The 19,677-nt window shown below is 37.5% G+C and overlaps 1 protein-coding gene across 1 annotated transcript; it reads right to left on the reverse strand.

Moving 5' to 3' along the window:
* Positions 1 to 4,852: 4,852 nt before the first annotated feature.
* On the reverse strand, positions 4,853 to 19,129 carry valopa (vertebrate ancient long opsin a). Its single transcript, XM_026943119.3, has 5 exons — positions 18,235 to 19,129; positions 15,974 to 16,184; positions 14,007 to 14,124; positions 13,486 to 13,725; positions 4,853 to 5,927 (listed from the first exon to the last, which is right to left on the reverse strand). The coding sequence occupies exons 1-5, from the start codon at positions 18,596 to 18,598 to the stop codon at positions 5,694 to 5,696; spliced, it is 1,167 nt and encodes a 388-aa protein (XP_026798920.3). The 5' UTR covers positions 18,599 to 19,129; the 3' UTR covers positions 4,853 to 5,693.
* Between the last annotated feature and the right edge of the window lie 548 nt (positions 19,130 to 19,677).

Below are 19,677 nucleotides of genomic sequence, written 5' to 3' on the forward strand. Positions count from 1 at the left end.
AGGTGGCTTACTATGTGTAATTATTGACACAACTGTCATTGTTGCTGCATGAATCTACATTCTGGGCTAGAAGGAAATCAGTACACACCAAATGCCACAACAGCATGGGTGCAGGGGGCATAATTGAACCTTGTTTAAAGTCTATACAAAGATAAGTTTGATGTAAGTTTCTTCTGAGAGGAGAATTTGCTTTAAGATTCACAATGCCTGAGGGTATAATTAAGAGAAGCATTGCAAGACACACACAAACACAATTTTATTTCTTTTCAAGTGTGGGCAAAAACTGCCAAGTCCTTTCTCTGAGACCATTTCATCTGATTAAATTGCAGTTGTTTCCATTTATTTATTTCCATGATCACCTTGGATGAAAGTTCTGTGCTGTAAGTTGGTGAGTTTTTATTTTAAACACACTTTAATAGTCACTGTTTTTTGTTGGAATCCTGGATCCATAAATGTTTTGGTCTGCTTGCTAAACAGAATGATATGATCAGACTGATCATATGTATATTACTGTTATTTCTATCAGTGAAATTGACTAGTCCTTATAGCTGCCCTTTGATGGACTAGTGTCCCATCCAGGGTATATTCCTGCCTTGTGATTAGTGATGAAAGAAAGTCCTAATAGCACATTGCTTCCTCTTCTGAGGATGACTATGCTGTGTGCTTTAGCCCCACTCCTTCTTCTGACACTTCAGAGGAAAGAAGAGTTCAATAATGAACTGCAGCTATCAGCACTGGGTCTAAATGCCACTATATCATTCCACATGATCTATGATAGTCAATACACAGCCCTCCCTAAAATTATTAAAAATACAATGAAAATGATAAAGCATGAAAAATGCATGTGTTTATAACAGTGCTTTTTATAGAGCAGTCTCTACAATGATGCAGATCGACATTGACAACTTCCTGCAGTGTCCAAACACCTTCTATATACCAGTCTGTCTGCCAGACTAGCTGTCAGTCTATCTCAGTGTCTCATTCATCGAATTTCTCTCAGCTGTGATAGATTAATGCAGATTGGAGAAATTACCCAGTTAAATGCAATCAGCATTTCAGTGAGGCCATCTTTAATTTATGCTAGGAAAAATGGAATAAAAATCGCATTTTCTCACTGACGGCAATGACTTTATTTTCCTGACAATGTCACCCTGTTTTATTAAGCAGTGCTCATTTAAAGTTCAACCCTTGAGCAACGCATGCAATTTGGTAGAAGATAGATCTTTTTTCACTTTTTTTCTATCTCAAGGCATATTAGTTTAGTCTCTGCTCAGTCTATAGTCATTCATCTTTTTCAACTGGTGACCCCTTTTGTGTAACCTCTGGTGAGCCTTATTTATTGGAATCGGGAACATCGCACAGAGGATGAATCTGAGTAACACTGGGTTGTGCAGGAACGGCAGATAATAGGGAGGTCATTTAAGCCAATATAATTCATTATCATTCAGTTCAACCTCGCTGCCCCACATTATTTGTGGGAAGAGCCATAGCGAGGTGTAAATGGGACATGGCAGGAGGGACTGGTGCTGTAATAAAATCATAATGAACACAGAGGCCAGTATAATAGGAGTTGCTTATACTTAAACTTGTCCCATTGTCCTTCATATACTGTGTGTAATTCAGCTCTGGTTCTGCTTAAGAGGAAAGAGAGCTTTAAGAGGACACTGAAGATGTACAGACCTTACTAAAGTACAGAAAAATAAACCTTAGAACTTACGAAGTGGTGATAGAATGTTGTGTGAATCTGATCATAAGCTATGGAAAATAAACAACATAGAAAACACTGCTTTTTAAAATAATTTATTATTGAAATACATTCTTTGATTTACATCATGCAACTGTCTGAGCACTAAAACATGCATTTGGAGCATCTTCTTTGGAAGCATGCTTTATTGCACACTTTGCATCCTGGAGTGTGACCTATGATGTAATTCAACGTGATTTGTTGATTTTCTCATGGGTCTTGCCTCCATTCTGCAGTGGATACACACCATTTCTATGGGCACTCAGTCTTGATTATATTTCTAAGTGAATCAGGTAAAAGAAAGAAGGTTTATGTAATTAATATTCGTGGAACTGGGGCATAATTTCCTCCATATACTACAATTCCATTTTGTCTATGAGTCATTGGTAATGCATAACAGGAACTAGATTTATAATGACTGATAATGGAATGATTTAAAGTCCATAATCCAGCACTAGAACAGCATTAGAATGAAAAACATTGTCAGGAACATAGGAAATGTCCAAGACTTTAACCCATCCTAAAAAACAATGAGACTGGAGGAGTAAAAACACAGTGGTATTTCATGCTTTATCACGTTTTTTTTTTTTATTATTTAGTCGAATAAGTAACTCATTTAATGCTACTCAAATAAGTAACATTTCATGACCTCAGTAGTATACAGCAGTTTGACAGAAACAGTTAACCACGTAGACACTGCTACTGAAGAACACTTCATTCTCTTGTGTCTTTTTTTCAGTGTATTTCCAAAAATCATCAACAAACAACACAGGCAGCCATGAGTAGTCAAGCTCCACATTCTGCATACCTGCTGAAAGAAGAGAGAAGGCTCTTGAAACTTAACCATAGATGTGTGTATGATTGATGAGAGTAAGTGTACAAAACAATTCGATTTTAATTCGGTCTTTATTTGCATAGCGCTTTTAACAATGGACGTTGTCCCAAAGCAGCTTTACAGAAATGTATATATTCTGGATATAAATTTTAAATGTATAAATTTATCCCTAATGAGCAAGCCAGACATGATGGTTGCAAGGAAAAACTCCCTGAGATAATATGAGGAAGGAACCAGACTCAAATGGGAACCCATCCTCATCTGGGTGACAATGGATAGTGCAATTATAGATAATTCCCTTCTATAACTGGGAATTATTGCTGTATGGTCAAAAAGCACCATTGTGTAACCAGGAAATTCATTATAGTTTTTACATGAAGTCTATTTTGGTGAAGTTATCAACTGTTCACTGATGGAGACTTGAGTGCAAAACTGCCATCATGGCAAAACTGTTCATATCAATTGCAGTCCAAAGCCATCTTCATGGTTTCTAAGTGGTAGCATCCACAGTAATCTCATGTATCTTTATGTTGTCCATATGGGGCAAGGAGAGAGAGAGAGAAACAACATGGTTGGTCACTGGTCTTACATGTATAAATATTGTGGCACACTGGAAAGTTTTCAGCACTGCAGAAAGGTAAGGGTCATCAACATTAAATATTAGCCAGCTACATGCAATGTGTTAATAAAGTAAATCTTCCAGTGTAACCATGGACTGATGGTCTGCCAGCAGACTTGAGGGAGACGACTGTGTGGTTGCAATGAAACATACAGTGGGGTCCAAAAGTCTGTGACCACCAGTGAAAATGCATTCTTATTTTGCATTCTTTCTAATTTAATACAACAGTTTTCATTACAAATTATATTACTGATAACAACTTGAGTGAAGAGTAGAATCTTTAAACTATCTACATGAATTTCAGAGTTTCTTAGCATTTAGTATGTCTCCTTTTTGCTTTAATGAAAGTGTGCACTCGAGCTGGCATGGACGCCACATGTTTGTGGAAAACCTTATGATCCATTTTAGATCAAATCCATCGAAGTGTTGTCTGAACACATGCTTCAATAGAAGAGATCAGTGATGAAGAAAATCTGACCTTTTGTCAAAAGCAATTAACATGGGTCTCAGGCTTTGCCCCCCCCCCCCCCCCCCCCCCCCCTGAATGTTTTCATGTGTTTTAATATGACTACTGTTACTTTTTTTTTAAATTAAATTTTAAGGTTATTTTTAGTCAGAGCTCTTGTCAGAGCTGTGCTTTTACAGGAGATTAATCAACACCTTCTGACTAATAGGATTCAAGAATTCAGTGGCACCATGGAATAAAGGAAACATATTACACAAAAACCATAAATGAAAGGTTTACTCTACTTGTGTGCACACACTCTGACTGGATCACACTCAGAGAGAATTACAGTCAGTCAGGAAGGTTCCATCCAAGTGTAGATGAATACCTGTAATAGCTGTGAGGGAGATACAGTGAAGGTATTGAAAAACACACATCTCCACTATTGTTTAAAATGGAAATGATTTCAAAGAGAGCTGTGCTGTGTGTTCAGAAAACCTACCCCTTCTATAACCATAGGTGGAATATTTCAATCTCATCAGTGAACAATAGAACAGGATTTGCTGTTTGTTAATAAAAATGAAGGAAACAATACTGTTCTGAGATATTTAACAATTATATAATAGCACATGAAATTATCTTGAATATAGCTTATAGCATTATATAATATATATAATATAATATAGAATTATTCCACAATATCAGAGTTAGTATGGATCCACACCATTAGTAAGACTGTACTATGATGTAAATCAATAAGGCTAACTGATGACCAAGTAGTGAAAAACCCGAGTAAGCAAGTGATTTGAATCTTTATGGCGTTTCATTATAATTTACAAGAAAATACAATACGTACTATGTTAAAGAATAACACTGAGTCAATATTATAAAGCTAAAATAGCTGGTAAGCCTAAATTCTACATCAAATTTAAAATACATCATTCATTCATTCATCTTCAGTAATCATTTTATCCTGGGCAAGGTCAAAGTAGATCCGGAGCCTATCCCAGGAACCCTGGGAGCAAGGTGGGAGAATGTCAGTACATCACATGGCACTGTGGGAGGTGGAAGGAAACCAGAGAACCCAGAGAGAGAATGTTTAATTTAATTGTATTTAACTTCTTAAACTTATTTTCATTTTCACACACACTTTGTCATTTATGATGATTGACATAAGATTGTGACATGAGACATGATATACACTGTTTATTTTAACTCATTTAATAACAGTTCATCACTATTACCATATATACACCAAAAACATATACATACAGTCAGTTCATTCTGAAATCTGTTTGCTCTGACTTACTTAGTCTTTGTGTCCTAAGAGTGTCATGTCAAAAAACAATCTTGTATAATGTCCAAAGCAGAGCCAGACTTCCTGGATGTTAAAACTACTCTATATGTAGTTCATTTACTGGTCTAATCTTGTAAATTATAATACCAATGCATTATTTTTTTACAATTTTACAAAATGGAATCATGCACAATTTACAGTGCGGATCATGATGAGAAGTCAGAGGTAGGTAGTTAGTTGTTATGTTATGTTATGTAAACTTGTCATATTATTAAGGTGGTGAAATGTTAGTCATTGATGGCTCCCACGGCTAACTCTGTGCCAGTCCTTGACCCCATCTCTAAAACCACTGTTAGTCAGACTATAATAATACACAGGCGAATAAAATAAATAGTCACATATTAGATTAAAGGCGCTTCGCTTGTTAGTAGTACTGGCCCACATGATTATAACATTCATCATAAGTCATCGGCCCGAACCTGCATATGTCATGACATGAATTTTGTAGAAAAAAAATAAAACAAGAACGATCTCATATCACTGGTAACACTTGAAAGTGAAATAAATAGAATATGGCCACAATACCTATTGCTAAAAGCAAGCTATTGCTATTCAAATTGCTATTCGTACTGGCATTGTTAAAGCTGCTGCTGCTCATGGGCCATCAGGATTTAGAGCTTTAGAGGTGATACACTCTGAATCCTGTTGTTTTGATGGAAAAAGATGTTCAGTAAGCCCCCTTGACTTGCTCAGTTACATAGGGCACACTTTGTTTTCTGGGATGGGCAGCTGGCTGTAGGAGCAGGAGTTACTGTGCTGCTCGTTAGGCTTTGGTGGAGTGGTGCTAACAGCAGAGATTCGGGCAGCTATGGCTGACATCTCGCCCGTGTTGCTCTCACCAGGCATGCCTGCTTGGTCTGTGGACTTGTTCACCTCCACTGTGGTGTTGCCGCTGCAGCTGAGCAGCAGAATCAGGCACTTCCTGAACTGGACAACACAAAAAGGGCAAATATCAGAGCAGTTTCGAGATCAGCCATCTAGGTTTTATAATGTCAGCTGGCAAAACGAATGTAATGTAGCTGAATAAACTGTACATGGGCTTTAACTGACCTTAAAATTGCTCAAAGGAATAGGCACTCAAGCCACACACCGTTAGGCTTTGGAGGTCAGAAATGTAAAAGGAGCAGTGACAGCTAGTGGTGATATTAGATGGGAGGGTTAAACTCTAATATCTATATATCTAATATTTACTTTTAGTTGCTCTTTCAAAAGCATTTTGTATAAAAAAAAGTATAACAGAGTAAATAATCCAACTTATTAGCGTTTATTATGCCCACGATAGTACTTCAAATGTGCCTTCTCAATTACTGCTGATGATGTTAAAGATGTGTCAGTGAAATTTTTTTGAAAAATATCCACCCAAATGCACACAAAATCTACTTGATGTAATCATCTCACTCAATATAATCATCTCCCATGACCGTCACTGATAAGACGCATGGATCTTAATTAGATCTTAATTATCTCATTAGAATTAACCTGAGCTTTGCTTCTTCAAACCATTCTGTGTATTTCTCTGCACTTGGTTACACAAAAGTTAAAACAAAGACTTTTGTTAACAGTAAATAATCTGATATGGATGCCAAACATGAAACCTTATGGGGTTTTTCATAATCGAAAAACAAAGGGGGTTTAGTCCATGCAGCTAGCCCATATATACCATCCACCCCTTAAATGCAGGTTGTATATCCAGAGTTTAAAAGTTCTCATGGCTCTGTCAAAAAGAGTTCATTTTATCCAAATTCCATTGGTACAACCCTTTGTCTTTTTATTCAGTGAAGTGGTTTTTATCCTAAAAACCACAGTAAAGCAGCAATCTTTTTATATTGTTTGTGAACAGTGAAGTAACTCTACCAAAATGGCAGCTAACTGTAATCAAGGCCATCAGGGCTTTAGAGCTTATAAATGAAGTGTTTTATTCTAAATCCTCCTGTGGTGGAAAAAGAAATTCTAAAAGCTCCCTTCATATCTGTTTGAGTGTGCAAAGTGTCTTTCTTGAGTAGCTGAATCAGGAACTGAACATCACACAGTGGGTAAAAATCTAGGTTTTTAGGTTCTATGTAATACATCCAGGTTTATAATCTCAGCAGGCAAAACAATAGCATAATATAACTGATATTTATAGTCCAATAGACTGTACAAAATTCAAAATTGTACATTAGCAGCTTTGGAAGCAGGAAGCTAGTAACTAATATTCTTCTCACTGCTACGTCCACCATAAACAGTTCACCGCCAAGCCGTCAGAGGCACCCTCTCACCTAGTTTTGAAATTCTTGAAATTCTGTGGTTCCACTTATTTCCTGTGTTTGTGCGCAGCCGTTTTGTGATCCCCCTGATTAGTCTCCTATGTAAGTTCTGTGTTTTGGCCTTGTAGCTGTTTAGCAGCTGGTTTTTAGGCAGACTGCTCTTGCTGTTACTCCAACAAATGTGGATTATATACAGTGATATGTGGTAGTTGGATGACCAACAGATAAAGATGTAGTTGATGCTAAAATGGCTAATGCTGACAAAAGCAGATCCAGCAATGATTATGTTCTTCTCAAGTTCTTGGATGGATCAGATTTGATCAAACTTGCTGACCATTTGCCTGTTATGCTAGCAACATATATTAACATATTCCAAACCTGCAACCCTTTTTCTAGAAACATGTTTTAGTTTATTTTAAGAGTTCAGGTAAAGGGAATCACATTTACCTCTAACACAGTTACAACTGATGTTCGATAAAGACTATTGTTGGGATTTTTACCCTCAGAAATTAGTCATGTCCGTGGTCCTAATACAGATTAATGGCTTCACTTATAATCTGTTTATTAAAATATCTCATTGAGACAGCTTGTAATAGATGCTGACTTTAATTTCATTTTAGATGCGATGTTAGATAGAGCTTCTTTAAAAGCATTTATCTTAAACCAAGTGACCAAGGCAAACCAACAGAATGGAAGCACTCTCTTTAATGGCCAGTACTACAATTGTTCTCTAGCTCACATTTATTTCTGTAGTTGAACATATAACAGGCAGGCAACAGAAGCAAGAACTGCTAAGGTTGATAGATATGTGTGCACCCTGGAAATAAAATGGACATTAATACACCTTTTACTCACATAAGAACATTGTGCCCCTTCTCCAAAGTAGTGGAAGCATAATTGACTCCTAAGCTCATCCATCACTTTTCAATCCAGTAACCTGGTATATATCAAGTAACTTCTTTAATCAATGGCCTAGGGTTTATATGTTTTCTAAATAGGAATATTGATGACCTCTTATTGAAAACCATCAGTGAGCTTTTCCAGGAGTAGTTTCAGAATCAATTAAAACATTCTTTATGGGCTAAATCATTAACTACTATCCTGTAACGACAGAAGAGTACAATTGATGCAAAAATCCCGTGAAACAGAAATCAATTTCTAGGCATGGGAGCACTTCAAATCTAAGCATAATCAGCTTATCCACAAATCAAGCATAAAAACAATACTAAAATACATGCTCTGCCCAGAACCAAGTAGCATTTTTATCAACAGATGGGAAAGTTACTGGCATGGCAACTTCTAAAAAAAAAATTAAATATGAATATGAAATTAATGAAATTGTGTGTATAAATGAATTATTATACCGAATTGATTTCATGCATTCTTTAAAGCAATGTTAGTCTAAAACACATGACCTTGCTAAACAACAGGATGGTCACTTATTGCCCAATTACCCTCTTCATAAATAAATAAAATAATCCAAGAGCTCATGGGCTTAGTTTTAATTTTATTGTTTAACTGGATTCAAGGATCTAAATGGGACAAAACTATGGACTGTATCTGTAAACAAGGTTTGGAAATATATGTGTTTTTTTTTTTTAGGATAGACTAAAGAATACAACATCTTCAAGATCTAAACCTAAGATCTCCTAAAATGGCCTTGATAGCAGAGATTTTGACTTCTGGTTTGATAGTTTTTTGTAATTTACACTGGTCCATAAAAAAAGGAAATATAAAGTGGATCATAACTGAGAATTGCATTAGAATGGTGCAAAGTGACATCTGAATACAGCAGTGTATTAATGTTTGTTTTGCAAAATTATGAGGTAAAATAAACCAATACTGGTGGTAATAAAATAGACAAAACTCAGGAAACCACACTACATTATAAGATTTAGATTATTAGGGACAGGACAAAGTACCATATCTACCATACAAAAGACTTTCTGACCCCAACGGTATCTTTAACTACATATCACTGTGTAAAGCCATTCACAGAATCCTTCAGGTCATCCATTGTTACACACTTGTACAATATGAGTGTAATAGATGGTGAAATATAGGTAAAATATAGAAATAAACAAAACTGTATCGGGTCCACAAAGGTCTGAGGATGAATGTCATGTGGAATTGTTATCATTTTGTGGTTTGAAGTGCCTCCAAATGCATCTCCTATATATTTCCTCATTAGTACAAACAGCTAACTACCGCGGCTTGTAATCATCAGGAATCATCATCTGAACACCTGTCTATCTGACCCGAGTACACTCACATACTCTGTATGCTGTACTGTACAACAGTAAGACATGCATCATATTTATTTATAGCATTATATCATGTTAATCTGCATGTATTGTACCTGAAGATCCCTCTCTTACCACCCACACCTTTCTTGTGGTATCCCTAAAATGGAAACTTAATCATGTGCGCTTGAACTGCTCTTGCCTTGTGTATACTTGACTATAGTTGCTATGGATAAAAAAATAATCTGCCAAATATAAAAATAAATAAACAAAGGCAAACTAATAGGAAGACAGTCCAAGATTGTGTTTTCCTGCAAACCTCAGAAATTATATAATGAAAGGTGCTCAAAAGCTCAATAAAAGCCCAATGCAAGTGCTGCCTCCAGTGGTGCTGATCACAACAGGAAATCACAATTCTTTCCTGAAAGCAAAGCATGCCAAAAAGTAAGCCATGTGGAGAGATTCATTGAAAACTAGCACAATAAATCCCACAAGTCTAACTTGTCTATAGAATGGATTATAAAGCGTATTACAGTACAGGTACATTTTCATTTTCCAAGGTGCACATAATGTAAGTATTTGCCATAAAGTACAACAGCAGTCCTTAAGGGCCAACTGAATGGCATAATTATGTTCTTATACTCTAGTTATGATTAGAGTTGCTCTGATCTTCCTTTTTCTCTAATTAACAGTAGAAAGTTGGAGTAACAGCTGGAAATTTAGGTTACTGAAGATTTTAATTAAGTGCCAAAAAGGGGGTCATTCTTTAATATCATTTCCAATATGTTTCAGTCTTCCTGTTTCTTCTTAAGACATCACTCATTTCCTTCAGTCTCAAGGTATCAGCTGAATTGAATAACCATGATGTAACCATCTGTTACAAAAAGAACATGTATGAAAAGAACTGAACCTTGAAACTTCTGGAACATTGTAAACCTTTCGTTTCGCTTTTTAAAGCACTACAGTGTAACATTTATGTACTAGAATGTTTGAGCCTACCCTCTTCATCAGACAAAAAAATGTTATGTTTCTAGACTTCTAATAATTTTAAAATTTCAAAAGCAAACCTTGGTTCACAATATTGCCGTGGGCTGTGTCTAGTTTCCCCTTTTTTTGGCTTTTTAATGTGTTTCTGTCCTGTTTCTGTCTCTACCTGAATCGAAATGACAGCTACTTTATATTTAAAAAGCAGCAGCTCGTGACCATAGATTTTGGTGGGACAGGACGTCATTAATAATGACATAGCCTCAGACAAAATGGCTATGACACTTGACTTATGCTATAGGCTACTATGTAGTGAATCTTTAGAGCAAACCTATAATATGCAGTTGGGAGACAACAACATACAACCATCCAGCATACCGTCTACCAACTCATTTTGATCTGTTTTAGACAACTGTTTTGAGAGGGTTGAGTGTTTTCAGCAAAATTTCCAGCCCAATTACATCTCAAAAACCATCTAAAACCAACAGGTGAACAAATCAATGAGACATAAGCTTATGCATATCTGTCACAAAGCAACATTTAAAAAATCATTATTGATTTAAAAGAGATAATTAGTATTTCTACAAAATTTTTAAATGCATGGAGTTGAATGAGAATGAATAAGGACTTTATGAAGATTAACATTTGTTAAATGTTTGTTGTTTGCTGATATAAATGGTGGAGCTCTGCACCACCTGCCCCTATGGACGAGCCACCACTGGTATAAAGGCAACTTTAATGCGTTCAACAGTGGGAGTGGAGTAAGTTAGGGAAAGAGGAACAGTTATCAGTGTTTTAACATGAACTTTAATTTGTCTTACATTTAGCAGATTGCTCCCAAAATTACAAACTGCTACTTTAATTAGCATGATGAATAATCTAACAGTTTAAACATACCATAGTTTCCGCTTCATATGTTATTTCTAAAACTACAGCGTGTCAAAAAAGGACGCAGACATTTGAAGGTCCTACACCTTGGTTGAGAATATAGATATAGTCTTGTGACTCTAATAGGATTTGCCCTGTCAAACTGAAGAACAGTAACAATAAGAAATCTTAAGATATTAAGAAAATAAGAAAGCTGTTCTTTGATCAAGGGTTTTTTTTTTAGTCTGAGAAGTGTTTCTACACAGTACCACCTCTCAAAATCAGAAAGTCTTCTATATCTAGTTACGTTTGTCTGCATTTTAGGAGGAAGTTTATTTTTATTGCTTGGTGTCATATAAACACACTAACCCATTTAGCAGCAGGGATCCTTAACTGGGGCAATCTTAACCACATGAAGCCTTTCTTCTGCAGCCTAAGATCTATTGGAAGCAATTACTGTATGTAATTACTAATAACGTAAATGTTGTTGTTGGTTTTTCCATGAAAGGTTGATCAGTCAGTAATGCTTAAGTTGAACATTTCTTCCTTAAACATCATAATTTCATATATTGACTATGATGAGACTATGTTATTTTCATTGTTGTAGGTACAAGCCAGAGGTACTGTATATACCTACCTTGTCCTTTTAGAGTGCCACAGAAAACACAGACTACACAAATACTTGTCAAATTATTAAAACAGCTAGAGGCTTCTGAGTATTAGACACCGGTGTGAAAAATAAGGATCAGAACTAAATTCTGCAGCCAAAGTCTCCAGAAGATCTGAGACAGGTTTTCCAATATGCTTGTAAAAACCTAGCAGCTGTTTTTGCTATCAAACTGAGAGAACTGATGCTGTTTTAAAGGCAACAGGTGGTCACACCAAATTTTCATAATGTTTACTGCTCCTTTACTTATCATCCTTATATGTAGAAACATTTTGTTTCATTATTTTTTAAGCTATCTTTGCTTTGCAGAATGTCTTTACATTTGCGCTTAAGACTTGCACAATACTGTAGTAGATGTCATCTCTTTAAAGGGATAGAGTGGTATCTAACTTTCCTTTTAGTGACGTGACGTGACGTGTGGCCAAGTATGGTGACCCATAGTCGGAATGGGAAAAACAATGAAGGGTTTTTCCCGAAAGCATTTAACTGCATTTAACCCATCCAAGTGCACACACACCCAGAGCAGTGGGCAGCTTTTTTTTTTTTTTTGCTGCGGCGCCCGGGGAGCAGTTGGGGGTTCGGTGCCTTGCTTAAGGGTCTCACCTCAGTCGTGGTATTGAGGGTGGAAGAGAGTGCTGGTCATTCACTCCCCCCACCTACAATCCCTGCAGGACCCGAGACTCAAACCCACGACCTTCAGGTTACAAGTCCGACTCTCTAACAATTAGGCCACGCCTGCACCATTTTTTTACAGTTTGAAAATACTGGGAAGACACCAATGAAGGGTTTTTCCCGAAAGCATTTTAGTCCAATGATCATTATTAACTATTACAATGAGTACCACTTTAGAATAAAGTAATCATAGCATAACCAATGAATCTCTTCCTCCTTGATTCTCTTGCAACTGAAAGACTGAGTACTGGGCTTCCTCTAACATCTTGTGTGCATATCAAATAAAACTGGCTTAGTAAGGCTTATTCACCACTGTGGCAATAAAATTCACATTGACAATGAGCCAGCTAGTGTTTATTCTGAAATAAAAACTGCTCAGAGAGCAGCATAGGAAAATGGGTGATATTTGGCTGCCTGAATTAATGTATTTTTTTTTTAACGACATCTTGCCCTTTCACTTCTCCATTGTGTTTTATTCATGAACCATGTTTTATTTAGGAAGGAGCAAACATCTAACACAAGTGGCTGGAGAAAGAAGAAAAAATAACCTCTCTACTTGGTTTCCTTCAGAATTCAATCTTACACCAACATGCTGTAATTTTTTCCAACCTGCTGTCACATAGATAGAAGCCAAACTCAGCACAGACACACCGCATACACCCCAGTACTGATTTACTGTTGATGTCAGATTTGAGAATTCACCAGTGCTGTGGTATAATTGCATTTGTATCACACCTTAAATCTATTCAGAGTAATTCTGTACAAAACATATCCTAAAAGGTTCAGACATTTAGCTTCTTCCGTACCTGTTTGTTCATAAAGACGTAGATGATGGGGTTGTAGACGGCAGCAGTTTTTGCAAAGAAAGCAGGAACAGCAGCCAATATAGGGTCTAAGTAGATGGTGGGGTGAACAGTAACGATGAAAGATAACAGTGCATATGGTGTCCAGGCCACCAAGAAGGCTACGATCATCACCACCACCATACGAGACACCTGCCGGTCAGGCTTCCGGGCATTCACCAACCTGCCATGAGAGTTGGAGACCTGCACAGAAACAATGGTATGTGGGATTCAAAGCAAACACATTGATCATTCAGTGGTAAACCAGACAAGTGTACCATCAAGCTCAGCCATTAGAAAAATGGTTAACTATTCTTAGCATGAAGGTGACAAATTGCTTCTGAATAGAACATAAGATATGTAATGTAACTGTCTTAAATTGCATATAATTCACTGAAATATTTTAGATGAGTAATGGCATGCAATTTAATTCAAGACAATGTGTCTGACACTGTATATTTCTCCAGCAGAAGCACCAGACTAACCTTTCTCAGCTTGCGCAGCAACTTGCTGTAACACACGATGATGACAGCCAGAGGCAGGATGAAACAGGTGAGAAAGAAAGTAATGATGAAAGTGTGGTCGTGAGGGTCACCAGAGTACCTGTTGAGAGACCAAACCAAGTCTCTATTAAAGAACGGGCGGTGAAGAGGTGAGATTTTTGTTGTTGTTGTTATTGTTGTTATTAGTGATTTATTTTTGTCACAGCATAGTGGATTGGTGAGAGTTAACGGGTTGCTGAACTCTAGTATGACAAAAGCATGTTTTTTTCCCCATGTCCCCGTGTGACATTTGTAGAATTTCAGCAACATTCTTGGCCAAACAAAAGAGTGCTCTTTACAAATATAGGATTCACAAATATAGCTGAAAGCGAATGGATTTGGATTGGATTGGAATGGATTTGAATGCTTTGGATTCCATTAGAGCTTTGAGGCACTAAGTATGTTCTGTGACACCGTTCTAAGAAATAGTGCAAGATATTTCACCAAATTTACTTCTCCAGTAAATAGGTGATTCAACTGATGTCAAAAATTGCTAGATGTTTTATAGCAAGCATTTGTCTATTGCTGTCGCATTTTATAGATTGTAGCATGACATTTCAAGGGTGGACAAATCATAAATCCATTAGTTGGCCCACTACACAAATAAAATCTCCAATGTGCTGCCCAGTCTCATGTTTTGGTGGCTTAGAAACCTAAATGACTTGGTTAAAAAGTGGTAGCCCATGTAATATAAGGCATTGTGTGGTAGTTAGCTAAGTAAGTATTAATACAAATTAAGAGAAATGAATGAGCATATGATTATTAGCGTTTCTCAACAAAGTTTGTAATATAGCACATTGTGTTTGCACTCTCAACAAAAGAGTCATTGGTGAACATTTCAGCTGCAGTGTTTTCTCCTCATAAAAAATTATTTAAATCTGGCTAGCATCTTTATTTGCTCTTGATGTTTAACCATGAGGTGACAGCATGTAGTCAGCAGGAGAGTTATATAACAGCTTCATGCTGCACTTTATTTTGCTCGGTTTTCCACATTTTATAGTCTGCAATGCTGGAATGTGTTCCTGATTCTGAAAAGATCATCTGTCATTCATGCATGCCAAATCATCCACCTAGTAAAAGGTAGACTGTGTTTCAGCCAATGTGTGCAGTGCAGCAGGGAGTGGGATTTGGAAGCATGTGACATGGATACAGTATCAAGATGAAGCGCATTATGTTTAAACATACACATCAATTGAAATTTTTGTTTTGGAAAAATCAATAGAAAATAGGACTTTTCTCTTTCTGATTGATGAAACTACTAACTATGAATTTTAAAAATAATATGCTAGACACAATATCTGCTGGTCCCGGGAACCTGGGATACTGATTTGTCCACCCCTGCATTTATTTAAAAACAGTTATAAAGCACCCATTTTGAAAAATGTACAAAGTACATCAGACTGGCATCTCAGCCAAAAGTCAGAGCACCATTACTCAAGCCCTGTTCACTAACTTGTCTGCAAACCTCCAGGTGCTATAAATAATTTTTCACACCAAAGGGGTCTTGGATATTTATAGCAGTGCAGCAATTCTAACTTTCTACATTCATAATCTGTGTGAATAAGTGATTTATATCAAAATAAGTACTTAAGTGCACAATGAGCATAGGTTCAACTTACTTATTCCAAAAAGGTTTTATAATAAGGAAGAGGTTCTATATCTGTACACAGGACATACACAGTACTGCTTATACCTTGATATATTTTATAGTCTGCAATGCTGGAATGTAGAGCACTGTAAAATGTTGACCCTGTTTGTGTTCTCTGTTTATGTAAGTGGCCATATTTTCTTAATGTATATGACATTTAAGTGTGTCATTGTACAGCTCAGCTGAGCCTGGCTGGTCTCAGTTTGTGTTTTGGTTCTTGTTTAGTGTAGAGCATGCTAGCAGAAATGTAGCGCATTCTCACCAGTTGGGTTCGCAGGTGGTGCCGATCTTGCTGACTGTGTAGCTGCTCCAGCCCAGTACAGGTGGGATGGTCCAGATAAAAGAGAAGGTCCAGACAAACAGCAGTCCCAGGGCTGCATGTTTAACCCGCAGACGGACGTTTCCCAGAGGACGACAAATCACAAAGTATCTCTCGAATGCAAGGGTAGCCAGGGACCACATACCCACTATACCTGGTGTGAAAGAAAGGCCGAAGAATGAAAATTGTTGATAAATACATGCATATCCTACTCAAAGCTTAAAAAATGTAATTCCCCAAAATACCCATACACAGTATACAGTATATATTGATCTTTAATGTTGCTCAGATAAAGTTGAATCAAGCTGCATTTTAACATTGTTCATTCATTCATCTTCAGCCTTTTCATGGTTTGGGTTGCAGTGGATCCAGAGCCTATGCTGGGAATACTGGGTATGAAGCCTGTATGGCATCATGCGCAAATGAATGAAAAATGGTATCATGATGTTCAACTTCAGTAACATTTGGAAATTAATCTGAATTACCAGCTCTCATCAATCTCTAGGGAGGGCTAGTACCATCATCTATACTGCACCTGGGTCCGCAGCTCTCTGTCAGTCTGATTTATGAAAGACACAGTCCGTGCTGCCATACACATGTAAATCAACCTTGCGAAACCTATCCTATGTGCCAAGGTTGTTCTTTGGGCCTAGAGAGAAGAACACAGGTCTCAGAAACTATAAACCAGTACAGCCAAATGGACTGACCATGTGGCACCCTCAAATCACTGCAGCCTGGATTATAGGCCACATTTAAATTTACATTTACTCATTTCACCAAGAATATTGCTTATTCGGCAAGAACAACACTGGACCGGCGGGTCCTGATGACAGTGTTTCAAGGGTACAAACTTCCGTTCTGCCATCAGCCCCGTTTTGGGGCTGGGGGCCTAGGCAATTTCAGACACCATCGAGTTTACTACTCTGTTCCAAGAAGTTTGTTCCCTCTTGGACACTGGCACAATCAAAAGAGTAGACCCCACAGCTGAAAACAAAAGGTTCTCCTCAACATTCTCCCTAGTTCAGAAGGATAGTAGCTTCTGTCCAATTCTAGATTTCAGAGGGCTGAACTAATTTCTAAAAGCCCATATAGAACAGTGAGGCTGTCAGACATTATTCAAGTCAAGCAGCCACAACAGTGGTTCAGGTCTAATTAATTTCCTTGGCGCCATTTTACATAAAAAAAAAACTAAAAGTATGAGAATTGTATCAAAAGAAGTCAAATAGTAAATAAGACATCTTAAATAATAATGAGTGCACAGAGGTCCAGCAGCATGTTGTCTTGATTTGATTTGATATTTTTTGATTAGGTTATATTTCTTAAACTTGTTCCACACAAAAGTTATTGGCATAATCAATTTCAAACTCAATTCAGTGCTTCTTTCCTCTAACTTCATTGTTGGTAAATTATAATCCTATTAAGGGTTAAAGTACAATTTCACAAAGTCCATAAGCCTATACCCAAACAAGCAACACAATCACATGCTTTATCAGTAGACACTCTTATAAAACAGATTCCATGTAGAAGCAGTCTTCCTTAGCTTTCCCCTGTGAAACTCTCTAAAAAGCCATTAACTATTGTAAGCCTCACTCAAACTCTAACTACACAATACAGTGTAGTAATTAAGGTTCTTTTATACACCACAATGGCACTTGAATCTGAAAGACAGCAGCCGTGAAGTTGAGGGGATGTACCACTGTCCCAGCTCATTCTAGACACTTCAAGATCTTTTATATACTATTATTATTTATATTTTAACACAGTTTAGTATTGAAAAAAAATCCCAAAGGCAATATGCTCTGTTATTTTTTTTTACATGATATAACAGTTATCTTGTTGAGTTCAAAGAAGTGAGTCATGTCTTTAAATAATCAATAGCCTCAAATTCTAATCCTTACACAAGATATGATTAGAACAGTGACTGATGCCATTTAGAAAAACTGTCAGTGCTGCAAAAACACTTCTGGAGTTGGGCATTAATAAACACTGGAAAAGTTGATTCAGTGAAGTGTTCATTCTTTTTTTTATGAATTTTGCTATTCTAGTAGGAACAACCTCTACAACCTTGACAAAGTCATATCTATCAGACAGACGTCTCGGATCGTGCAGAATAAATTATTTAAGATCATTATTGTAAGTGTTTGGAAGAAGAGTCAGGGAAGTCTCATGTGTACAGCTGTCAGGAATGTGTGAACTTCACTCACCGAAAAAAGTGACCGCAAATCCCTCCAGCACGCACGCCCAGGACCCCAAGAAGAAATACCCACGGTAATTGGTGACAACACTTAAAGTCCCACCGATCAGGGACATGAAAAAGTCTGCCAGTGATAAATTAACAATGACAAAGTTTAACGGCTGTCTGAGTTGTTTAAACTTGTAGGTCACCAGCATAACCAGAAAGTTCTCGGTCAGAGACAGCGAGGTGATCACGAGCATCCATGCTGCCAGCACTTTAAAGTTCCACGGCGCAATGGATTTCACAGGTCCGGAAAATGGATCATCTGGCTGGAGCACATCAGCTACTTCTGTGTAATTAACACGGCTCACTGCAGTGCCAAACGAGCCCATGTTCTCAGTCCAGAAGAACAGTGCACTTCTGATACTGTACAACGCGTAATGCTTTGCGTTGTGCCTTTAATCACTTGCTCATTTGTTCCTGCAAAACTGCAGCCACTTGATTTAATTTTTTTCTGCGCAGTAAGTTAATAACAAAGCCAGCATGATGCTCTGATTATCGTTGGTGCCGGAAGTCCATAACGGCTCTTTTGTCTGTGGAATCCATGCGCGCAGTTTACAGTATGTCCGCAGTTTATTAGTGACTTAACGGATGCAGGAAAGTGAAGGTCCCATGCACTTCTTGAGTTTGTGCAGTGCTTAAGTAGCAATCTTGGGTCATGTCTCCAGTTGGTATGATTACTGTTTCGCGTCTCCAGTGGTTTTATATAAGCTATTAACGTCCTGCAAGGAAATAGCGCATGCATCACTCCTACCCTCAAGGAACAGCGACGTTTCCTCTCCCCTTCCAGCTACTGCGCTAGATCCCCGATAACCGGGAATGCGCACAGAGCGCGTGCGTAACGGGCGCTGCGCAAAGCAGACTGTGTTCCCTAGCTTCAGTTCTGCATGAGCGCACAACTGGCAATGGTCTCGTAATAGCCGAGTTGTTACACTACTCCATAATCTGTATTAATGAAATGAAAGCACGAGATATAACTTTATTTTGGTTTATCTGGATTTCATTGCAGTTGGTCGAAATCGGAATCGATGCGTCTTTTCTAACTTTATTACTAAAACCAACGGGATGAATTTGGATCGAGTTGTATTTGTACAGTTTACAAGGCAGTTACATGGCAGCATTACTGAAACAGCAGGAGACACCTGTGCATTGTTACTGATGGGTCGATTTTGGATTCAGTGATTGCTCACATCGATCAATGAGACTGTAAAGCCAGATCATTTAAATCCATACTTCTCAAATTGTGGTTAAGGGACTCCCCAGAGATCTGTGAAGCATAGCCAAGGGGTTTTGGTGGAGACCACAATCAGACACTAAAAATGTTACAGTTATTAACTACATCCACTAAATCTACTAAATAACTGATCAGTTGAACTTAATGAGTATAAACAAGGTTGTATCTAACTGCAGT

This window comes from Pangasianodon hypophthalmus, chromosome 3 (genome assembly GCF_027358585.1).
Source record: "Pangasianodon hypophthalmus isolate fPanHyp1 chromosome 3, fPanHyp1.pri, whole genome shotgun sequence".
NCBI lineage: Eukaryota > Metazoa > Chordata > Actinopteri > Siluriformes > Pangasiidae > Pangasianodon > Pangasianodon hypophthalmus.